Source organism: Thermobia domestica, chromosome 10 (assembly GCF_964235325.1).
Source record: "Thermobia domestica chromosome 10, izTheDome1.hap1.1, whole genome shotgun sequence".
Lineage (NCBI taxonomy): Eukaryota > Metazoa > Arthropoda > Insecta > Zygentoma > Lepismatidae > Thermobia > Thermobia domestica.
In genome coordinates, this window is record NC_137463.1 from 223505516 (window position 1) to 223523322 (window position 17807).

At 35.1% G+C, this 17807-nt stretch overlaps 1 protein-coding gene across 1 annotated transcript; it reads right to left on the bottom strand.

Moving 5' to 3' along the window:
- Positions 1-7067: 7067 nt before the first annotated feature.
- LOC145661799 (glutamate receptor ionotropic, kainate glr-3-like) lies at positions 7068-17309 on the bottom strand. The gene is made up of 2 exons (XM_081727133.1): positions 16445-17309; positions 7068-7243 (listed from the first exon to the last, which is right to left on the bottom strand). The coding sequence occupies exons 1-2, from the start codon at positions 17307-17309 to the stop codon at positions 7068-7070; spliced, it is 1041 nt and encodes a 346-aa protein (XP_081583259.1).
- Positions 17310-17807: the final 498 nt, after the last annotated feature.

Sequence of the window (17807 nt, forward strand, 5' to 3'; positions counted from 1 at the left end):
ATTGTTAATTACGTGTTTTGTTATAATCTAGTAGCAGCAGAAAGTAATTTAGAGTGTATGTATACAGTATGTAAAAGGGTAAATCCACTAACAGCAACACTAATTCACTCATCAACAAATCTTCGTAACTACTACACCACATAGAACCTTGAAATTTTGTATTTAAAAAAACTCTTTCACTGAACAGAAACAATAAATGGTAATTAACTAATGCCATAGGTTGCAAAAATTTAAAAAGGTAACAAAAAGAAGAGCGAAAGAAAGTGCTCTTCAAATGTTTTAATGGTAGCTTGCTTTTTCTTGGCATTGCACTTTCCTCGATCCACGATTAGTATTTCCATTTTTGCTCTTCGGAAAACACGAATGGGGAAAGTAAATGGGAATAATCAACTATAATTAGGATTACAGTTGAGTGACAATTTGATTATTGTGGTAGTGGTGCTGATTACGATTCCCCTCGTAGAATTAATTAAATTGGTGTTTTTTGACGTTGAATATTTAAAGACAAATTACGCGAGAACAAATTCCAAATTTACTGTGCTCTATAATTCAGCTCATGCTTTTGAGGTACTGATCCTGCTTTTGTCTGTGTTGCGACAGCTGTTCCAGCGTACATGAATTTATGAGAAGCGTGAATTTTCTATATTTTATTGTTTCCTTATATTTTGATCATATCTTTAACCGGGGTTTTTCCTCCTTGTTATATTTTTTCTATTTGTCGTGGGTTTAAGGTTGTGAACCACTAGAGAATTTGCTTGAAGTTGAGAAATCAGAATCCTTAATAGCTCATGGTTGTGTAACCATTATAATATTAGACTATTAAACTTTTTTAAAAAATATTATCAGGGCTGCTCATCGGGTTGCAAATCCTAGAACTGCTTGCCATTTCTGGGGGAGGGCGAGTAATGTTCAACTAATGTGTATTTCGATTGAAACATAGATGAATGAGATTGTAATTTATTTCCATTTAAAGCACTGTGAATGTAATACGGCTTTTTGCCCATTGTTGTAGAATTAATTAGCTCGGATTTGACTAGTGACGTCACAGAAGCCTCCTTTTTTTTCACTTTGGGCTCAATTAGGAAATTTTGTTTCAATTGAGACATAATTTGAATTTGTTCTTCACGAATTTAATTGTTATTACGGGAAGATTCATTAGCTAATCTGTTTCACAAACTGAGGGTTGCAACTAAGAGAAATTTTGACGCTTTTGGTTTTACTCATATAGGCCTACCTTTGTAAAATTATTGTTAATAAAGATATGTTATTGAAATTGTGTGTTGTTATTTATACATATGCTGCTATACATTATATTTGTTAAGATTTTTTGTATAATGAGCTGGATTATGAATATTTTCTTCATACTGTTGCTCCGATATCGAGAGGACTTCTAGCTCCTATATAATATTCCCTCTGATTTAGTTTAGGTGGGAATCAGTGTCTTTTACTTGGTTCTGCCACCCGTCCGGACTGAAGTGGATTGGAATGTTCCATATGCGAAAATTTGATGGCAGACACACACACACACATTACTTTATAAATGATAAAATTCCCTGGAAGCAGAGACAACTTGCAATCAGCTTAGTGTAAACTTGAATTGCAAGTCGGCCAAGCTTGCATCCAGCTTGATTGGAAAACGTGCAAGCATGCATCAAGCTGGTTTTCAGTAACGAAGTTACATGGGGGCAACCTTGCATTCAGTGTTCCATTCAAGCTTGACGCAAGCGTTTTACGAGTCAAGTTAGGTCAATAGCCAATAAACAGCTAGTGATGCTATGACGCTTTGCGGAAGGTCTAAAGCATCGCTTGCAAGTACAACAAAAGGCAGATTATATGAAAGCATGCGTTTCAACTGCAAGCGTAGAAAGCCAAAAACCAAGCACGCGCCAACTAGACGAAAGCTTTCTTGCTACTAGGGTTTGTTCATACTTTACAAGGGCTCTATTATAATTTATGGAAAATATGATTAATGTTTGCTTCAGCTACTATAATATTTTAGAACAGCCATGCACAATAGCCTGGTCCGGTCGGTCACAACCTACTGAATCTTTGATCCAGCCAGCCTGGCACATTATTAAAAATATACTTCCTACATAAGCTCTTAAACTGGAATTTTTAAACGGGCAACTGATGTCCACCTTGAAAATATCCCCCATGTTGGGACATCTAGTGAGTACGAATATTCAGAGATTAGTTCAGAACATGAAGAGTCAAATATCCGACGAAAATGATTGTAAAAGGATTTTTTCTTCTTCTTTTGATTAAATATATTTGTTACCGCAATAACATTTTTCTTGTGATATTAGTGTACGCGGATTTACCTTCCCTATAATTAAATATGGCTATTCAATTCTTATGAAAATGTTGTCTCGTACGGCTCTCGACGTCAGTAAGTCTCTGTGATTGGCCCACCATGTGTTCCAAGTTGCACATGCTTGTTTTAGAATATACCATTTGCTTGTGATGTTGGCTCGTTCTATCAGTGTTCAGAATGTCTTATTTTATTCCAATTAAATAATATGTGCAATTTTACAATAAGCTGTAATAAAAAATGTAATTTTACGGTTAAACTGAGTGAGTTCATATGAAAGAGGACTGTGTAAGATATTGATATCCACCGTCAAACCATTTGTGCTCAATATAGAGAAGCTGTATTTTATATTTACAAGAGTAGGATTATTAGCGTGAAACCGTTGTACATGATATAGGAAGTCGTCTATTTCATGATATAATTCTAAAGACTTACAACAATCTTTACAGATGTCTCTCACGAAAGATATTTTTTTGTTTGTTGTACATGTTAAGCACTAAGGTGAAACATTAAGATACTTGTAAATACAACTACATTAAGTATATTAAAAATTGCAAAAGTAAAACCAATACATGAAAAAGGCTAAAAATCAGCACTCGAAAATTATAGGCCTATTTCACTCCTCTCAACTTTCTCGAAATTGTTGAAATAACAATGAGTATCTGGATAGCAATCCTTTTAAACATGATCGAATAACATACGAGTAACATGGTTTCTTAAAAGCGAAACCAACCGTACAATTTCCCAGAAATTGTACATAAAAGTTTAGATAAGAGGGAGAAATGTATAGGTATTTTCCTTGATCTTTCCGAAACATTTGACTTAGTGTCACATACAAATCTTCTTTCAGAGGTACTGGATTATGGAATAAGAGGCATTCAATCCAAATGGTTTAAATCGTATCTGGAAAATCGACAGCAAGTAGTAGAAATTGAAAACAACAGTAACAGAGAAACAAACCATACTACAAGGGGCATACTATAATGACATACATTTATTTTTTAAACATATTATACAAGTTATACAGCAATTGATGTGTCCATGTTTTGAATATAATCTACCTTCATTTTATGCAGCCGGTGATGTGTCAGCTTCAGAAGAACGTCCTGGAACCAAATGTTTGGAGTCCCACGCACCCATGTTTGGACAGCATGTTGAAGTTCATAAGCGTCTGCAAACCGACGACCACACAGAGGTATTTTTCATTGCCCCAAAAAGTTGGTAATCGCTGGAAGCCAAATACTGAGAACAGAAAGGGTGTGGCAGCACTGTAAACCCTAGTTGATTATTAGCGATAGTGGTTTCCGGCTGGTGTGAAGACATGCATTATCCTGTGGCAAGAATATTCCTTTCATCCACTTTCCTGGCCACTTTCTTTGAATAGCACTACGTAAGCAACTGAGGCTGCCCACATACACTGCACTGTTAATCGTGGAACTATCTTCCAGCCAGTCGGTCAGAATAATGCTTTTTCTGTCCCAGAACACTGTAGCCATACGCTTCACAGCTGAAGGTGTTGTTCGAAATATCTTTGTCGGTGAACTGTCATGATATTTTCACTGCATTGATTGCTACTTCGTCATCTTCTCATGGTATTGGAATCAGCTTTCATCATCCATCACAACACTAGACAATGAAGTCTTCGGGATCATGATTATGGCGTTGCAAAGTTCCCTGCACACTTCCACATGACATTATTCTTGCTTTGCAGATAAGAGTTTTAAAACCAATCTTGCACCGACATTCCCCAACTGTAAGTATAGGTACGTGATGTGTTGCAGGGTGTTTCTGGTTAATCCTTTAGCGGTATCCATTTCTTTTGGCGCAATCAATGTTAACTGCACATTACGCTCAATTAAATTTTATATGTGAATGGTATGAGGAGCATGCTAGAAGATTTTAAGTATTCATACTAATATTCAAACGTTGCCGCATTGAAACGTATCATATTTAAAAGCGTATGTCCTCTAGTAGTGAGAAGTATAACTGTATGGCTGTAAGTTTGTTTGTTTGAAAATTAGAGGGGAGGAAATGTAAGTTAGTTTGAACCTGTAAGTCGGCAACAATGGAGCTCGAGGGAAGTAATTTGCATGGAATGAACTTGGGAACCTCTTTCCTCTCCATAATACCTCACATGACCATAAAAGACTTTCGGACCGAGACAAGGGACATTTCCTCAAGGATACACCAAAATAATCGACAAACACAATCGAAACAAACATAATATACATATAAACAAGTTAAAATATTAACCTTTAAATTTATAACATACGTATTTTCAATTTACCCTCATTTTTTCTGTTCATGGTTGTGCATTTCTAGGTTGAATGTATTTCTTACAATATTGAACGTGCCTTTTAATTTTTATCTGTAGGTTATCTATTTTCTCTAACCACACAGTGTTAATTGTCGGTTTACCAATTATCGAATAAGGACCTTCCCAAACTTCAGCTAATTTCGGATTGAAGTGTTTATCTAAAGATGCTTTCATGAACCTTTTAGTAAGCACTTGATCCCCGATTTCAAAGGTAACAGGTAAGTGTCTCTTGGCATAAACATTTTCTCGTCTTTTCCATGCATTCTCTAGATTTTTCTTAATTATAACATATTTGACTGATTTATCAACTTCGTTATCCAAAATACCCAGATCTACAAGCTACTTAACGTCGAGTGGATTATACATTGTTCTACCATAGTAGATCTCACATGGCGTCACGCCAGTAGTTTCATTAAGACTAACATTGATAGAAAATGCTATCTTAGGTAACAATTGAGCCCAATTGCGGTGATTCGTATCAATGTACGCCTTTAGAATTCCTTTACAGCTACGAATCGTGCGCTCGCAGATATTCGGAGACGGGTTGTATGGTGAAGTTTTCACGTCTTGTATTCCTAGGCTATACAAGAAATACGTGAAGTATTTTGTGGCAAAATAAGATGCGCCATCATGAACCACCCTAGAGACACAGTCGTACCTTAAAAATATTTCCATTAACTTATTACAAATGACCCTACTAGACAATTTTCTCATACTTTCCAAAAATACAGATTTACTACATGCATCTATTATGACCAAAACATATTTATAACCTTAGCTACTAGGCCATTTACCGGCGACATCAATAAAGAAATTATTATTTAGAGTTTTAACGTGTCTAGTGTAGTAATTCAATTGAGGTAAGTTATTCCTATCATTTATTCGCTGACACACAGGACACGATCTCACAAAATCTTGTATATTCAAAAACATATTGTGCCAGGTACAGCGCTTAGCTATGGCCGAAGTGGTTTTTCTTATACCTCAGTGCGCATCATTGATTAATTGAGAATGAAAATAATCTAAGATGGTGGGTACCACTCTTAGGAATAGCTACTCTATCACTATCTCTTATCTTGCTTTTAGTTTTCTTCAATAAAATACCATCACGTAAGATGTATGAATCAACGCTTTCCTTCTTTTTTAATTTACTAATAATTTCTTTCAATTCTGAGTCTGATTGTTGATGTTTTTTCAAAGGTTTATTCAATAGCGGCAATTTCTAAAAGTTAACAAAACTTACATTTACATTTTTACCTCTATCTTTAATTATTTCTGGTGTATCAGGATCATTGGTTTAAAATTCTAAGTGATTACTTATGTGTGACAAAAAGTCAGCGGTTGTATTAACACTTGTTCTAATATGAACTATTCGAATACTGAATTGAGAAATAATTTCCATTAAAGTCCCATATTTCTTCTGCTGCTAATGGTTATGCAACAAAAAGGACAAAGCTTTAGAATCTGTATAAACAACAAAGGAATTATGTAAATAATACTCAAAGCGTTCTAAAGCAAGAGATAAAGCCTTTGTTTCCAACTCATACACATTTTTACTCCAATCAAATGAAGGTATTGGTCTTGAAAACATATGAACAAGCATTAAATTTCCATCTTTTATTACAATGTGATAGAATTGCACTGTCATTTTTCAAAGATGAATCGCAATGTACAACAAAACTAGAATTAATATCTGTAACCTTGAGAATTTCATTATCACAAAAGGCAACTTTCAATTTCTGAAAAGCATCATCATGTTCGGTAGTCCACCGAAAGGGAACTTTTGCAGAACGCATCTCTTGCCAAAAAGCAATGAGTTTAGCAAAATTATGTAAAAATTTAGAAAAAATTAAAAACACGCACAAACTCTATTCAAACCTTTCCTGTTTTTAGGCTTTGCTAAGTTTTTAATTGTTTCCAAACGGTCCTCATCGATACAAATGGTTCCACGTTCAAATTGAAATCCTAGACATTATATTCTTGTCTTAGAAGGTGAAACTGTTAAGCTAAATTTCCTAAATTTATTTAGTACTTCTTCAACTAACTTCTTATGAGACTCAACATCGGGGGTAAAAATCAAAACATCGTCATAAAATATTTCTAAATGATCTACCAAACCATCAAGAATTTACAATGACTTAAAATGTGAGGAGAAGTGGACATGACCATAGGGAGGCGTTTGATATGATACATTTTATTTTTGGTAACAAATGCAGTTATCTTCTTACTCTCCTCCGTAAGCCTACACTGATGAAAACTTTTATTCAGATGGCTTTTCATAAAAATATGGTTGTTAGCAATGCTAGAAATAACATTTTCAAGGCTAGGTGCCGGAAAGTTGTGTGTTAGGATCTTTTTGTTCACTTCACCGTACGCCACTAGTAGTCTTTTACTATGATCCCTATTCTCAACGAGAAAAAACAGACTCGAAAAGGGAGATTAAGTAGTCTCTCCCACTTCTCCATCTTTAATTAGGTCCTGAATAAATTTATCCAATTCCTTCTGTTTATGACTTAGTATACTGTAAGATTGTTGAATTCTTACCGGGGTATTGTCTATTAACTCTATATTGTAATAAAAATCCTTTACACAACCTAAATCATTCGTAAGTACATCTGAAAAAGAGGTTACTAAATCATTAACATATTCCTGTAAACAAGGATTTTTATCTAAGAGTTCCTCAGAAACCTTATAACTACCTTCTAATTGTGCCGCATCATTTTTGGAATCAGAGATCTGTAACACCTCATTTTCGACATAAGTTTCCAACTCTGCCGCCAACTGATGATCAGCAACTGCCTGTCGTGAAGTCCCATATACAAGATTTTGAGGGTTTCTAGGGAATCAAGCCGCCACCTCATCCCCACCTGAGAGTACTGGGATCAACTACGCTATCCCTAGAAGACAAAAGCATTGGACGAGGAGTAGACTGTTGTGAACTACCTGGCTTATTTATAGGTATAACTAGGTTCCTAACTTGGATCTTATACAATCCAAGAGACACATCAATAACAGCCTAATATTTTCGATGGAAACTATTCCCTAGTAAATGTTTAAATTCCGAAGATGGTACTATATAAAAGTTCTCTGAAAACTGCTGATATCCCATTTGAAAATACAAGCGCACGCGTAATGTCACAGTAACCTGTTGTTCACCAAGTCCAACCACTTGTAAACTAATGTCTACTTCCTTAATGTTGCATTGTTTTTGCAGATTCCGAAAGAAACTTTGACTGACAAAACACGATTCGCTTCCAGTGTCTATTAGCGTATTAACTACTTTCCCTTTTATATATGCAGGCACTGACAAGCGATTCTCACCAATACTGTTCCCACGAGAAGTATTTACAGCTTGATTTTTAGCATTGTCCACCACTGACCTAGATTTTGACTGTTTACTTGTGACACTGTTCCCTTTTTGAAAATTTTTCCGTGAACCAGAAGAACTCGATACTGTATTCTTCCAAATGGTATCCGATGATTTTTGAAACTGTCCTCCACTTACGGAAGAAGACGCAGAATTTCCACTCCCAACTATTACGTTTTTATTTTGACCTACATTTACATTCATATTACCCGTGTCAACAGAATTTAATATTTTACCTTCTCTAATAAGTTGACTAACAACATTACAAACAGCTGATTTATTATCTTTTCCCTTAAGGGAAGTTTTTGATACGTTATCCCTAACCGATCCTACAGCATTACGTAATTTGTAACAATCGTAATTATACCGATACATACTATCAAAATGAATAGCTGCGTCCTCAAGTTGTTCAAATGTTATAGAAATAATTCTACAATTAAAGAATTTGTGCACCATAGGACTTACCATACTACAAATGAGATTACAAATTACCCGTTCTTCAAAGTTCATATGAAATACATGGATAATAGATAGCTTTTCTTCAACGAAATCATACAGTGTCTGATTTTCACGCATGACCCTGTAGAAGTCCAGGCGCATAAATTGCGTTCTGGCCAGAAGTGAGATAAACTTGATCACTAATTGACGACAAATATCCTGCCAAAGGGATTCAGTACCGATCATGGATTGCAACATATAATTAAATTCATCTTTGGTCCGAGAAAGACTAGCAATCAATATAACATATACTGGTAATTCCTTACTTCACATTATTTTTTCTAAGTTCAACAAGAATTGAAATGTCATTTCTATTTTGGTCCCATCTACGATTGGTAACTGATTAGTTTCAGCTAATAAGGCTTTATACACACCTTCCGTCGCAAGTATCTTAAAGTCAAAATGCCAGAGTTCATTTTGTGCATAACGATTGCCTACAATACGTCTATCAGTACAGACAATATGTTTATCAGTGCCCGGTACTGAAGAAGAACGAATACGTGGACTACTGTGAACTGCACCAACATTATTCGTCTCTGTTCTAGTTTCCAAACTTTGATAACAGGGATTTTCGAAGGTGACATATCCGGTGAACCCCTCTTCACAATTAGAGCTACTCATCTCTAAATTATCAAAATTAATGTTATTCTGACCAGTGTTCATCTCTACAATGGCCAAACGATTCCAGATCTAAAAAATTTCTTCTCCTTCTACAATTCAAACAAAATGTACTACAACCTATGCTAACTGCACTGTTAAGATGCACACTTATCCAAATTAATTTTGACATATATTTAATTCAATTTTCTCTGCAGTTTTATAATGTTCATTTAATTTAAATACACTCAAATTCCTAGACCGAAACAGACGTCGAATCTGCTAAGGTACTAATTTGTATGTTGCACATACCATATGTTCAGGTGATTAGTTTAGCCACTGGTAAAAACCAAATAGTCTCTTTCCAATTTATAGAAACTATATATCAGATCCGGGACAAACACTCCCACCAGCTTCCAAACCCATTACAAGCACATAATTATGGATAACAAGTCGTGTTTCTGTTTCGGTAGCAGAGAAGCCAAAACTTTCTTTTTTCTTGTAGCAACTAAGCTTATTTTTAGTTTCAGGAAATATATGCAAAACACACCTTTCCAACTGTAAGAAGTTTTATTATAACGCCAAAATAGAATTAACAACAAGAACATGTACTAAACTAACAATTAACGAGAATTATAGTTAGCAAATTTCAAATAAGCAATTTTTCAAACAATTACGTAAAGTAACGACGAATTTTAACTTCCGAAATCTCAAACAATAATTCTTTAATTTTTATTTTTCTGACACCGAAATAACCTATTTCCTTTAACATACGAAAAGTAAAGGCTGCAACTACGTTCAACAAATTTAGAATTTATATCAAAATTTAATCTCTTTCATTAACATTAAATTCCACTCCAGTTGCAACAGCTTTTAACAGACCTTTCAAATAGTTCAATTAACTCTTTCCAAAAATTATTAATACAAGAAGTTACGTAAGAATTCTACACTAAACATTTCCGTCGCACCAATTTTAAAGTATTGGGTATTGTCAAATGGGTAATGCGCTCTATATGACTATGGATTACTACCATTACTTACGGCTATAAAGGCTCTTCCTTGGGATCCGAACCACGTGGGGATCCTAATCAAGAAAAGGGGAAGTAGATCAGCATCTACAAAAAATAAAGAGGGGACGAAAATAATTTAAAATCTCCTTCCACACACCAAAAAGAAGTTACATATTTCGACCTCCAATTATTCCCCATACAGCACTAGAACACTGCCCAATTACTGTTTTAGCCATTCCACTCTAATTACCACAATTTACACATACGAAACACAATTTCAACTAAATAATTTAGCGCAACACTATAATTAACTTCCATCATTCATAAGCTCCTCCACATGTCTTCTTAAACCCTTAAAATTCAAAAACCTAAACACATCGCCGAAACTATACTTTTGTAGGTTACATTAGATCGAAGAAACAATTTAATAAATTTTATTCTTAACTATTATGCAGGCTTACCCCGCAGCAAGCCTGCAATCAGCTGACAATACTTGTCATTCCATCTATTGACCAGCGAGAGCTTCTCGTGGCTATCAAATTGCTCAAGACAGAAGTAACCTCTGCCGAGTAGAAGTGTAATTACGTAATCACTTACTCAGAAACACGTTACAATATCATTCTTTGAAGTCCTTTTTTTCTTCTACGATCGCTGATACATTACACGCAGCATCGAATATTTTGTGTTCGCGATACCATAAGCACTTTCTTTCATTTCTTTGTGCGCTAGTGGAATACACCCAAGGAATATTCTGTCCAAATTTCACGTTTATTTTTACCTAAAGAAGGATGAGCAAATCACTTCCGCTCTTTTATATAGTAGTACTATATAGATTATGGTATTAGTTTTACCGAACATAATGTCGAGAAAGAATTTTTGGGATTACACCGAACGCTTCTAATAAACACGTTTTTAAAAGACAACACTTTTACGCCTTCTTTTCAAAACGAAATAGCCTTAAATCTAGTAAATTCTGCAGGATATTTCATTTACTTTAATATAGTGAATAACATTTCGGGGAGGATTAAACCCGGAAGACCCCCTCTAAATACGCCACTGCTCTACGCATAAAACATTTTGTTTCAAACAATGGGAAATTTAATATAATTTCCTTCAATACAGCTCATTTGAATTACACTGTACATAACCTAAGAAATCAATGTGATTTATTAAAGAACTCGTACATACGATGTATCGTCTGTAATTACTTATTATCTTTTTCTTAAGTCTTTTAAGCAATGAAAGAAATTCAGTTTGTACCTTGAAATGCAAAGATACGGTGTTTTGTCTTCGTAATATGGAAAATATGATATCTAACTTGTGGCAACTCTGCATATATTTTATCATATATGAAAATCTCACCCCTTCCCCCACCCCGTTCTGGCCATTAGCCAAGATTTTCGCGCCTGTCATGGATTTCCAGTTCATGAGCAATTGCAAGATAAGATGCTTGAGCAAATGTCCCACATTTTGATGGTTGAGCAAAACATGCTTGAGCATCTGACCCGATCCCTTTAATTTGGAAGTGTAAAATTCGGTGTATAAACTGTTAATTAGGAATACGGAAATATGTGTTTTTCACATAAATAATTAACACTTTTCAGTCCAAAGTATATACTTATTTATTGAAATTAAAATAAGCTTTAACAGTTTCAATCACTTAACGTTATCTTCATCAGACATTACCTGAAACAGATATCTTCATAAAATTAAATTATTATTGTTATATAATTCTATTTGTTACATTTTATAATTTTAAATTTTAATATGAAACAATCGGATATTGTTATAATTTAATATATTATTCCAAATAGCAGTTAATTTTAACGTTTCCTCTGTATTCAATGTTTCATGATATAATTTTATTATCATTGATTCTCCTAATAATTTCTTATATCTGTGATTTTAATCCTTCAATTCATTCAAACGATCTCTCCCATAATTCATGTGTTAGAAGTCCATTCCTTTAGATCATTAATTTTTCACTTCTTTCTTTCTTAATCCTGCATGCTTCTTTTCATTTTCTTATTATTGTTATATTTTCTTTTCTAGACCTTGAACATCTTCCCAATCTATATCATGCCTCTTCTGTTTAACATGTTTTTATATAGCGTTATTCTTTCTTTTACGTTTTCAAAATTTCTACTAATAAAGGTAGAAATGAGTGAAATGTCTATAATATTATTGTTTTATCCTTTATAAGGAGCGTTCAAAAAGAAACGAGCCGAAGGCCGAGGAACAGAAACTCTAACTGTATGTTGGAGGTATGGACCCTGGCTATTGAGACACTTGTCCGACTGCGACATAAGACGGTGTAAATGGCTGTCTCGTAGAATTCCCTGAGCTGCGTTGCAAACCAGTTCCGAACAGACTGCTAGACATCGTTGTCCAAATGAATCGTTTGACCCTCAAAGCCTTTTTTAAGAGGACCAAAAATGGCGCAATTGCAGGGAGAGAGGTCTGGACTGTATGGAGGGTAACCGAGAACCTCCCACTTTGAATTTCTGTCCTGACTGTGTTGGCCGTATGAGATCGGGCATTGTCATAGAACAAACTGGTCCCACTGATGAGCTTGCTAGGTCGTTTCGATTTAAAAACTTGGCGAAGGTTAGTCAATGCTTAGGCATAACGCTGAGCGTTCACTGTTGTCCCGTACTGCAGGAAGTCTATCAGAAGGAGGCCGTCATGATCAAAGAAAAACGTTAACATGACCGCGCAGGACGATTGGCGTCTGCTCCTGCTAGCTTTATAAGTCACATGGATTGCACACGTGACTCTCTAGCGACGGATTGTGAACTTCCGCGCTCCTGTCTTAACGCCAATTTGTTACACACGCAACAATATTACCATCCTATCACCGGTGTGCACATAATAGCCTACGGCTTGTTTCTTTTTGAACAACCCTTATACTCAGAAACTGCTGAATGCAAGGATTCGTTGAAGTTGGAGGGGTGAAATTCCACGTACACATTTGAAATTCAAATAAGGAGTACAGTGTTTTAGTGTTTTCGAAAATTCCACTATGAATGGAAAGGGAGAAACTGCTATATTATTCAAATTTCTCTTTCTTTATCCACAAAGTACCTAATATGCGGTTCGCTTAAGTTGAAGGTTGAAATTTGATACACAATCTCTTCATTAAACATAATCGAAGACTGGTTTCTGCATATTCGAAAATTCCGCTTCAGAAGGGAAAATGGAGATATTTCTAAAAGATTCAAATTTTTCGTGTTATATTTATTTCACTTTAGCTTTCTCCGTTGGAATAAAGACTAGTGCGTGCACTTTGATGTACACGCATGTCCAAAATGATAATCGCATATCTATAACTGTCTTCTTGTAAGAATACAATTTAATAATGATTTTGCAGAGTACTTTTAATACTGATACTATGTGTATAATCGGAAAATGTATATTTGTGGTAAATTTCATAGGAAAAGAATTATAAATACGAAAATTAGAATGAGTAAAACAAAATGTTCATAATTGGACAAGAAACTTTTATTTTCGTTTTATTGTTCTTATTTACTGCTCTTTTGACATGAAATTTGCCACATACATGCCTTTGCCTATTACACAGATACTAATATTATAAGAAATAACGGGCGAATTCATTATTAAATTATATTCCTACAACAACATATTTATAGACATGCGACAAAAAATTTGGACATGAGTGTACATAGTCCTGGATTCGATTCCCGGTGGGAGAGCATTAAAAGTTTTTGGTGATTAGGCTTCTACCTTATACTGAAGGACCATGCCTCATGCAGGCTTGTTATTGAAGAGAACGTCAAACTTTAAGAAACAATGTTTCACGTTATTCTACCTGTGCGAAGAGCAGAAACATCTGCTACAACTCAAATAAACATAGTCAAACAAGTGGACTTCTATAAACAGTTTTCCTTTTTTTATGAATAGTTATTTGATATATTTCCAATGCCTTTCACTATAACTTCACCCACTGTCAAGACCTATGTTTCATAAAGATACCGGCAGGAGTGTTGTGTTGCAGGGTACCAATACGCCTTAAAGGAAAAGTTTACAAAACAGTAGTGAGACCTGCCTTATTATACGGAGCGGAATGTTGGACGACGAAGAAAAGAGAGAAATGGAAGTTGCATGTTGCGGAAACGAAGATGCTGTGGTGGATGAGTGGAGTGACGCGGAACAACAAAATTTAGAATGAAGTGGTCCAGAGAGTAGTAAAAGTTACAGCAGTAGTAGGAAAACTGCAAGAAAGTAGACTGAGATGGTTTGGGCATGTAAAAAGAATATATTTGAAATACGTAGCTCACCGAATACTGTAGATGCTGTACAAGAAGTGGGAAACGACTTCGAAGCCGGCCAAAGAAGAAGTGGGGAGGTTGTGTTAGAATGATATGGTGTAGTATGGTGTCACAGCGGATATGGCACAAGATAGAAACAGGTGGGAGACAGAGATCTGAAAAGCCGATCCCAGTTAACTGGAGAAAAAGGCTTAGAAGAAGAAAATAATAATAATAATGTTTATATGTGAGTAATATTTATAGTATGTATGTATGGTATATTGGAACTAATGCTCTCCTTTACTCAAAGAAGCCTTTTGCTTTGATTTTAGTACGTAAAAAGCCAAGTACGCTGAGTAAGTAATTGTCCCCCTAGAGCAACTTGCTAGCTACATTTCTAGATAACCCCATACAAAATAATCTAGCAGGGAGAAATCATATGATCTTGACGGTCAGTTCACATCACTGTTTCTCGATAGAACGCGTCCGAGGAACTTTTCGTTGGTTGGTTGGAACTTAAGAGTCGTACTGTATAAGACGTTGACATACAGTTGAATGGTTCCGCCGAACAACGTTGCAAGTGACAACAATCCAAATTTACAGAAATCGAAAAAAACTAATATATGTTGATTATGAATAGGCTTTAAATTTACTTTTTCAGATTCAAACTATGTCTTTTTATCAAATGATGTTACATAGAACTGGAACTTCTATTACAGTACCATTTAACGGAGCTATTGAGGTTTTAAATTAATTTATTCCAGAAACAACGTTGTAAGCGACGGCCCTTGCAACGTTGTTTTGTGATAGCTATACTAAACACTGACTAGAAAGGGGCTAGTATAGTAGTCAGTTTGAAAATATGATTTTTATGAATACATGAATGTTAGTAAAAAATACAGTGAACTGCTAGTCATTGTTAACATGAAAAGTTTTAGAAAAAAGGAATAAACCTTTGAGGGATTGTTTAGCATTGTTCGTCTGTAATTATTTTCGTAAAATTCCACAAGTTCTTCAGGGTTATAATACTTGTACATTTCTAATAAGTCCTTTTTTGCCACTTTGATTGGGAGTTTGTCATCATACAAAGGTGGGAAACAGCGTACTTTCACCGGAGGGTATCGTTTGTTCCCGGGAAACTTCACCTTTCTTTTTTGGCAATGTATGCTTCGACCAGCTTTGAAGAATGCTATAGGATGTTCTTCCACGAAATGTTTTGTTTTCAGTCAGAATATTGACCATAAGCAGCTAAAGTTAGTACTGTAGTAGTGTTAATAAAATAACAAACGTTTTCGCAGTAATGCTGCATACAAACTTAATGTACGTCGGTTGCAACGTTGTTCTACTTATCTCTTCAGATGGTAGTTTGTCAGGCACAGGCCGCTTTCTTTTAGACAGATCTAGATTTCCAGCATGTCTTACATGTTTATGACATTTATCTTTCCACTCACCACTCACTCACATTAATGTTCTCTTTTTACAATTATTTAAACGATTTTGGTCACCAGGCAAGAGAATAGCACTACCCGAGGTTGAGATCACGTCGGTTTCAACGTTGTTCTGGGAAGAGAGTGACGATTTGCCGCTCATTTCACTGGCTGTTGAGTGCTGCCAGCCTCGATATTATGTATAGTAAAAGAAATAACCTACGTGGAGAGGAATGTCGTTTTCCATGTTGTTCTGTTAAAATCTCAATGTGACAGAAGTTGTCGTTTGCAACGTTGTTTGGCGGTGCTATTCAGTTCAAGGTGAAATCCTAACCACTGTAATACTTTCAAATTTCTACTTCTTATGTAAATAATGTTTTCTTTCGTCCAAAATAACACTCGACAATTATAATGCCTAAACCTATAAACAGCCCTAGAAACAGAATTAAGAAAGCACCACTTAAGTTTCGTACTGATATTGGACAGTTACGATGAGGATGATACAAAACATGACTATTGGATAAAATATCTTGATACCATTTGGAAATGAGTCCAGTTTCGAATACTCTTGTAGTTAAAGTATATATATTGTAAGTTAATGCAGATGATTTTGGTAACATAAACACAGAATAAATTGTTAAAATATTACCTTTCACAGCAGCAACTAGTAATACACCATCCTTATCTACATAATCTTTCCTTGTTTGAAACTTTAAATCATTCATTTCGAAAACGGAAGCAAAATCTCTGTTTTTGGCAACACGATTTAAACTTTCTAGTGGATTGACATACTGAATAAAATTATTATATATCGTCATTGACAAGGGATCAGTTTGGTCTGAGAAGAAGTCTTTTGTTGAGTGTGGTCCACCAACACTGAGGCCAGAATTTACTAAATCTTCGAGGGTATTTATATCTCGTTCATATACTGGAACGGTTAAGAAAGTGACTAATAGACCCTGATATGCTTCGGTAATAATAAGAGAGTAAAATGTCCATATTATGAAAATCATTCGTAGAAATCTAGTTTTCGGCTGATTTGGTACTGATATACCAAGGAACACTGATATTATCTTAAATACAGGCTCTTGAATAAACACATCCTTATTGTATGTCTTCAGTTTCTTGACACTTAGTATAAGTAAAGTAAAACAAATATGGAAAGCGCATATGAGTAGCCAAACACAATTACTATAAGGTAAAACAATATTTTTCCATGGAGGGATGCGTGAAGCTTTCGGAACTACAAATATAATTTCTTGCAGAAGGTAAGTAATAACAATGTCAGTCACTTCTACTCTTTCGATCATTGGGAAAAGCCCAGCAGCCCCAATATCGGCTCTACCGTGAACAACATCTCCAACTATACCACAGAATGTTCCATTTTCATACTTAAAACCCCATTTTTGCCCATCTTCTGGTTCTTGAACGGATAAAGTAAAATTCATTTTCTCTGCTGATGTGTGAATAATTTTTCCTTCTACACCATCTACAATTGTATCAGATTTCAACATTGATAGTGGTGGATAATCGATGGAGCTGACACGCACCGTACACTGATTCAAATTGAATAACGTATGAGTGTTCAAAACCGATTTCGCCCATAAATTACTTTTGTTACAACTAGTTACATAAACCAGTCTCGTGCTTCTGCAGTTCGTTGAGGAATAACGTGAAAATGTATACAGGTTCATCTCACTTGTTGAGTATAAGAGAAGAAAGATATTATGCTTGTTAGAACTGCTCAATTCTTGAAGCAGTTTCATGTTTTGTCCAAGGGGATAATGTTCAGTGATTATAACAATTAGTCCTTGAAAAGCAAGTGATTTATTATCATATGTTAAAATATTAAAATGTGTTGAGAAATCTTTCACTGATGTGAAAACAAAAACTTGGAACATCTTGTAAAAGTCTTGGTGGTATATTTGTGATACATTTAAAGTGTTAATGATAATTATAGGTAATTCTAGTCTTCGTATAATAGGCGAAAAATCTATTATCCCCTCTAATCT

Excerpts from the sequence above, each read along its gene's own strand:
- LOC145661799 (XM_081727133.1), bottom strand. The coding sequence starts at position 17,309 with ATGTTGAAATCTGATACAATTGTAGATGGTGTAGAAGGAAAAATTATT. Across the intron at positions 7,244-16,444 it reads ACTAGTTGCTGCTGTGAAAG|ATGTACTTACGAATGATTTA; the intron begins GTAATATTTTAA and ends CCTCTTTTTCAG.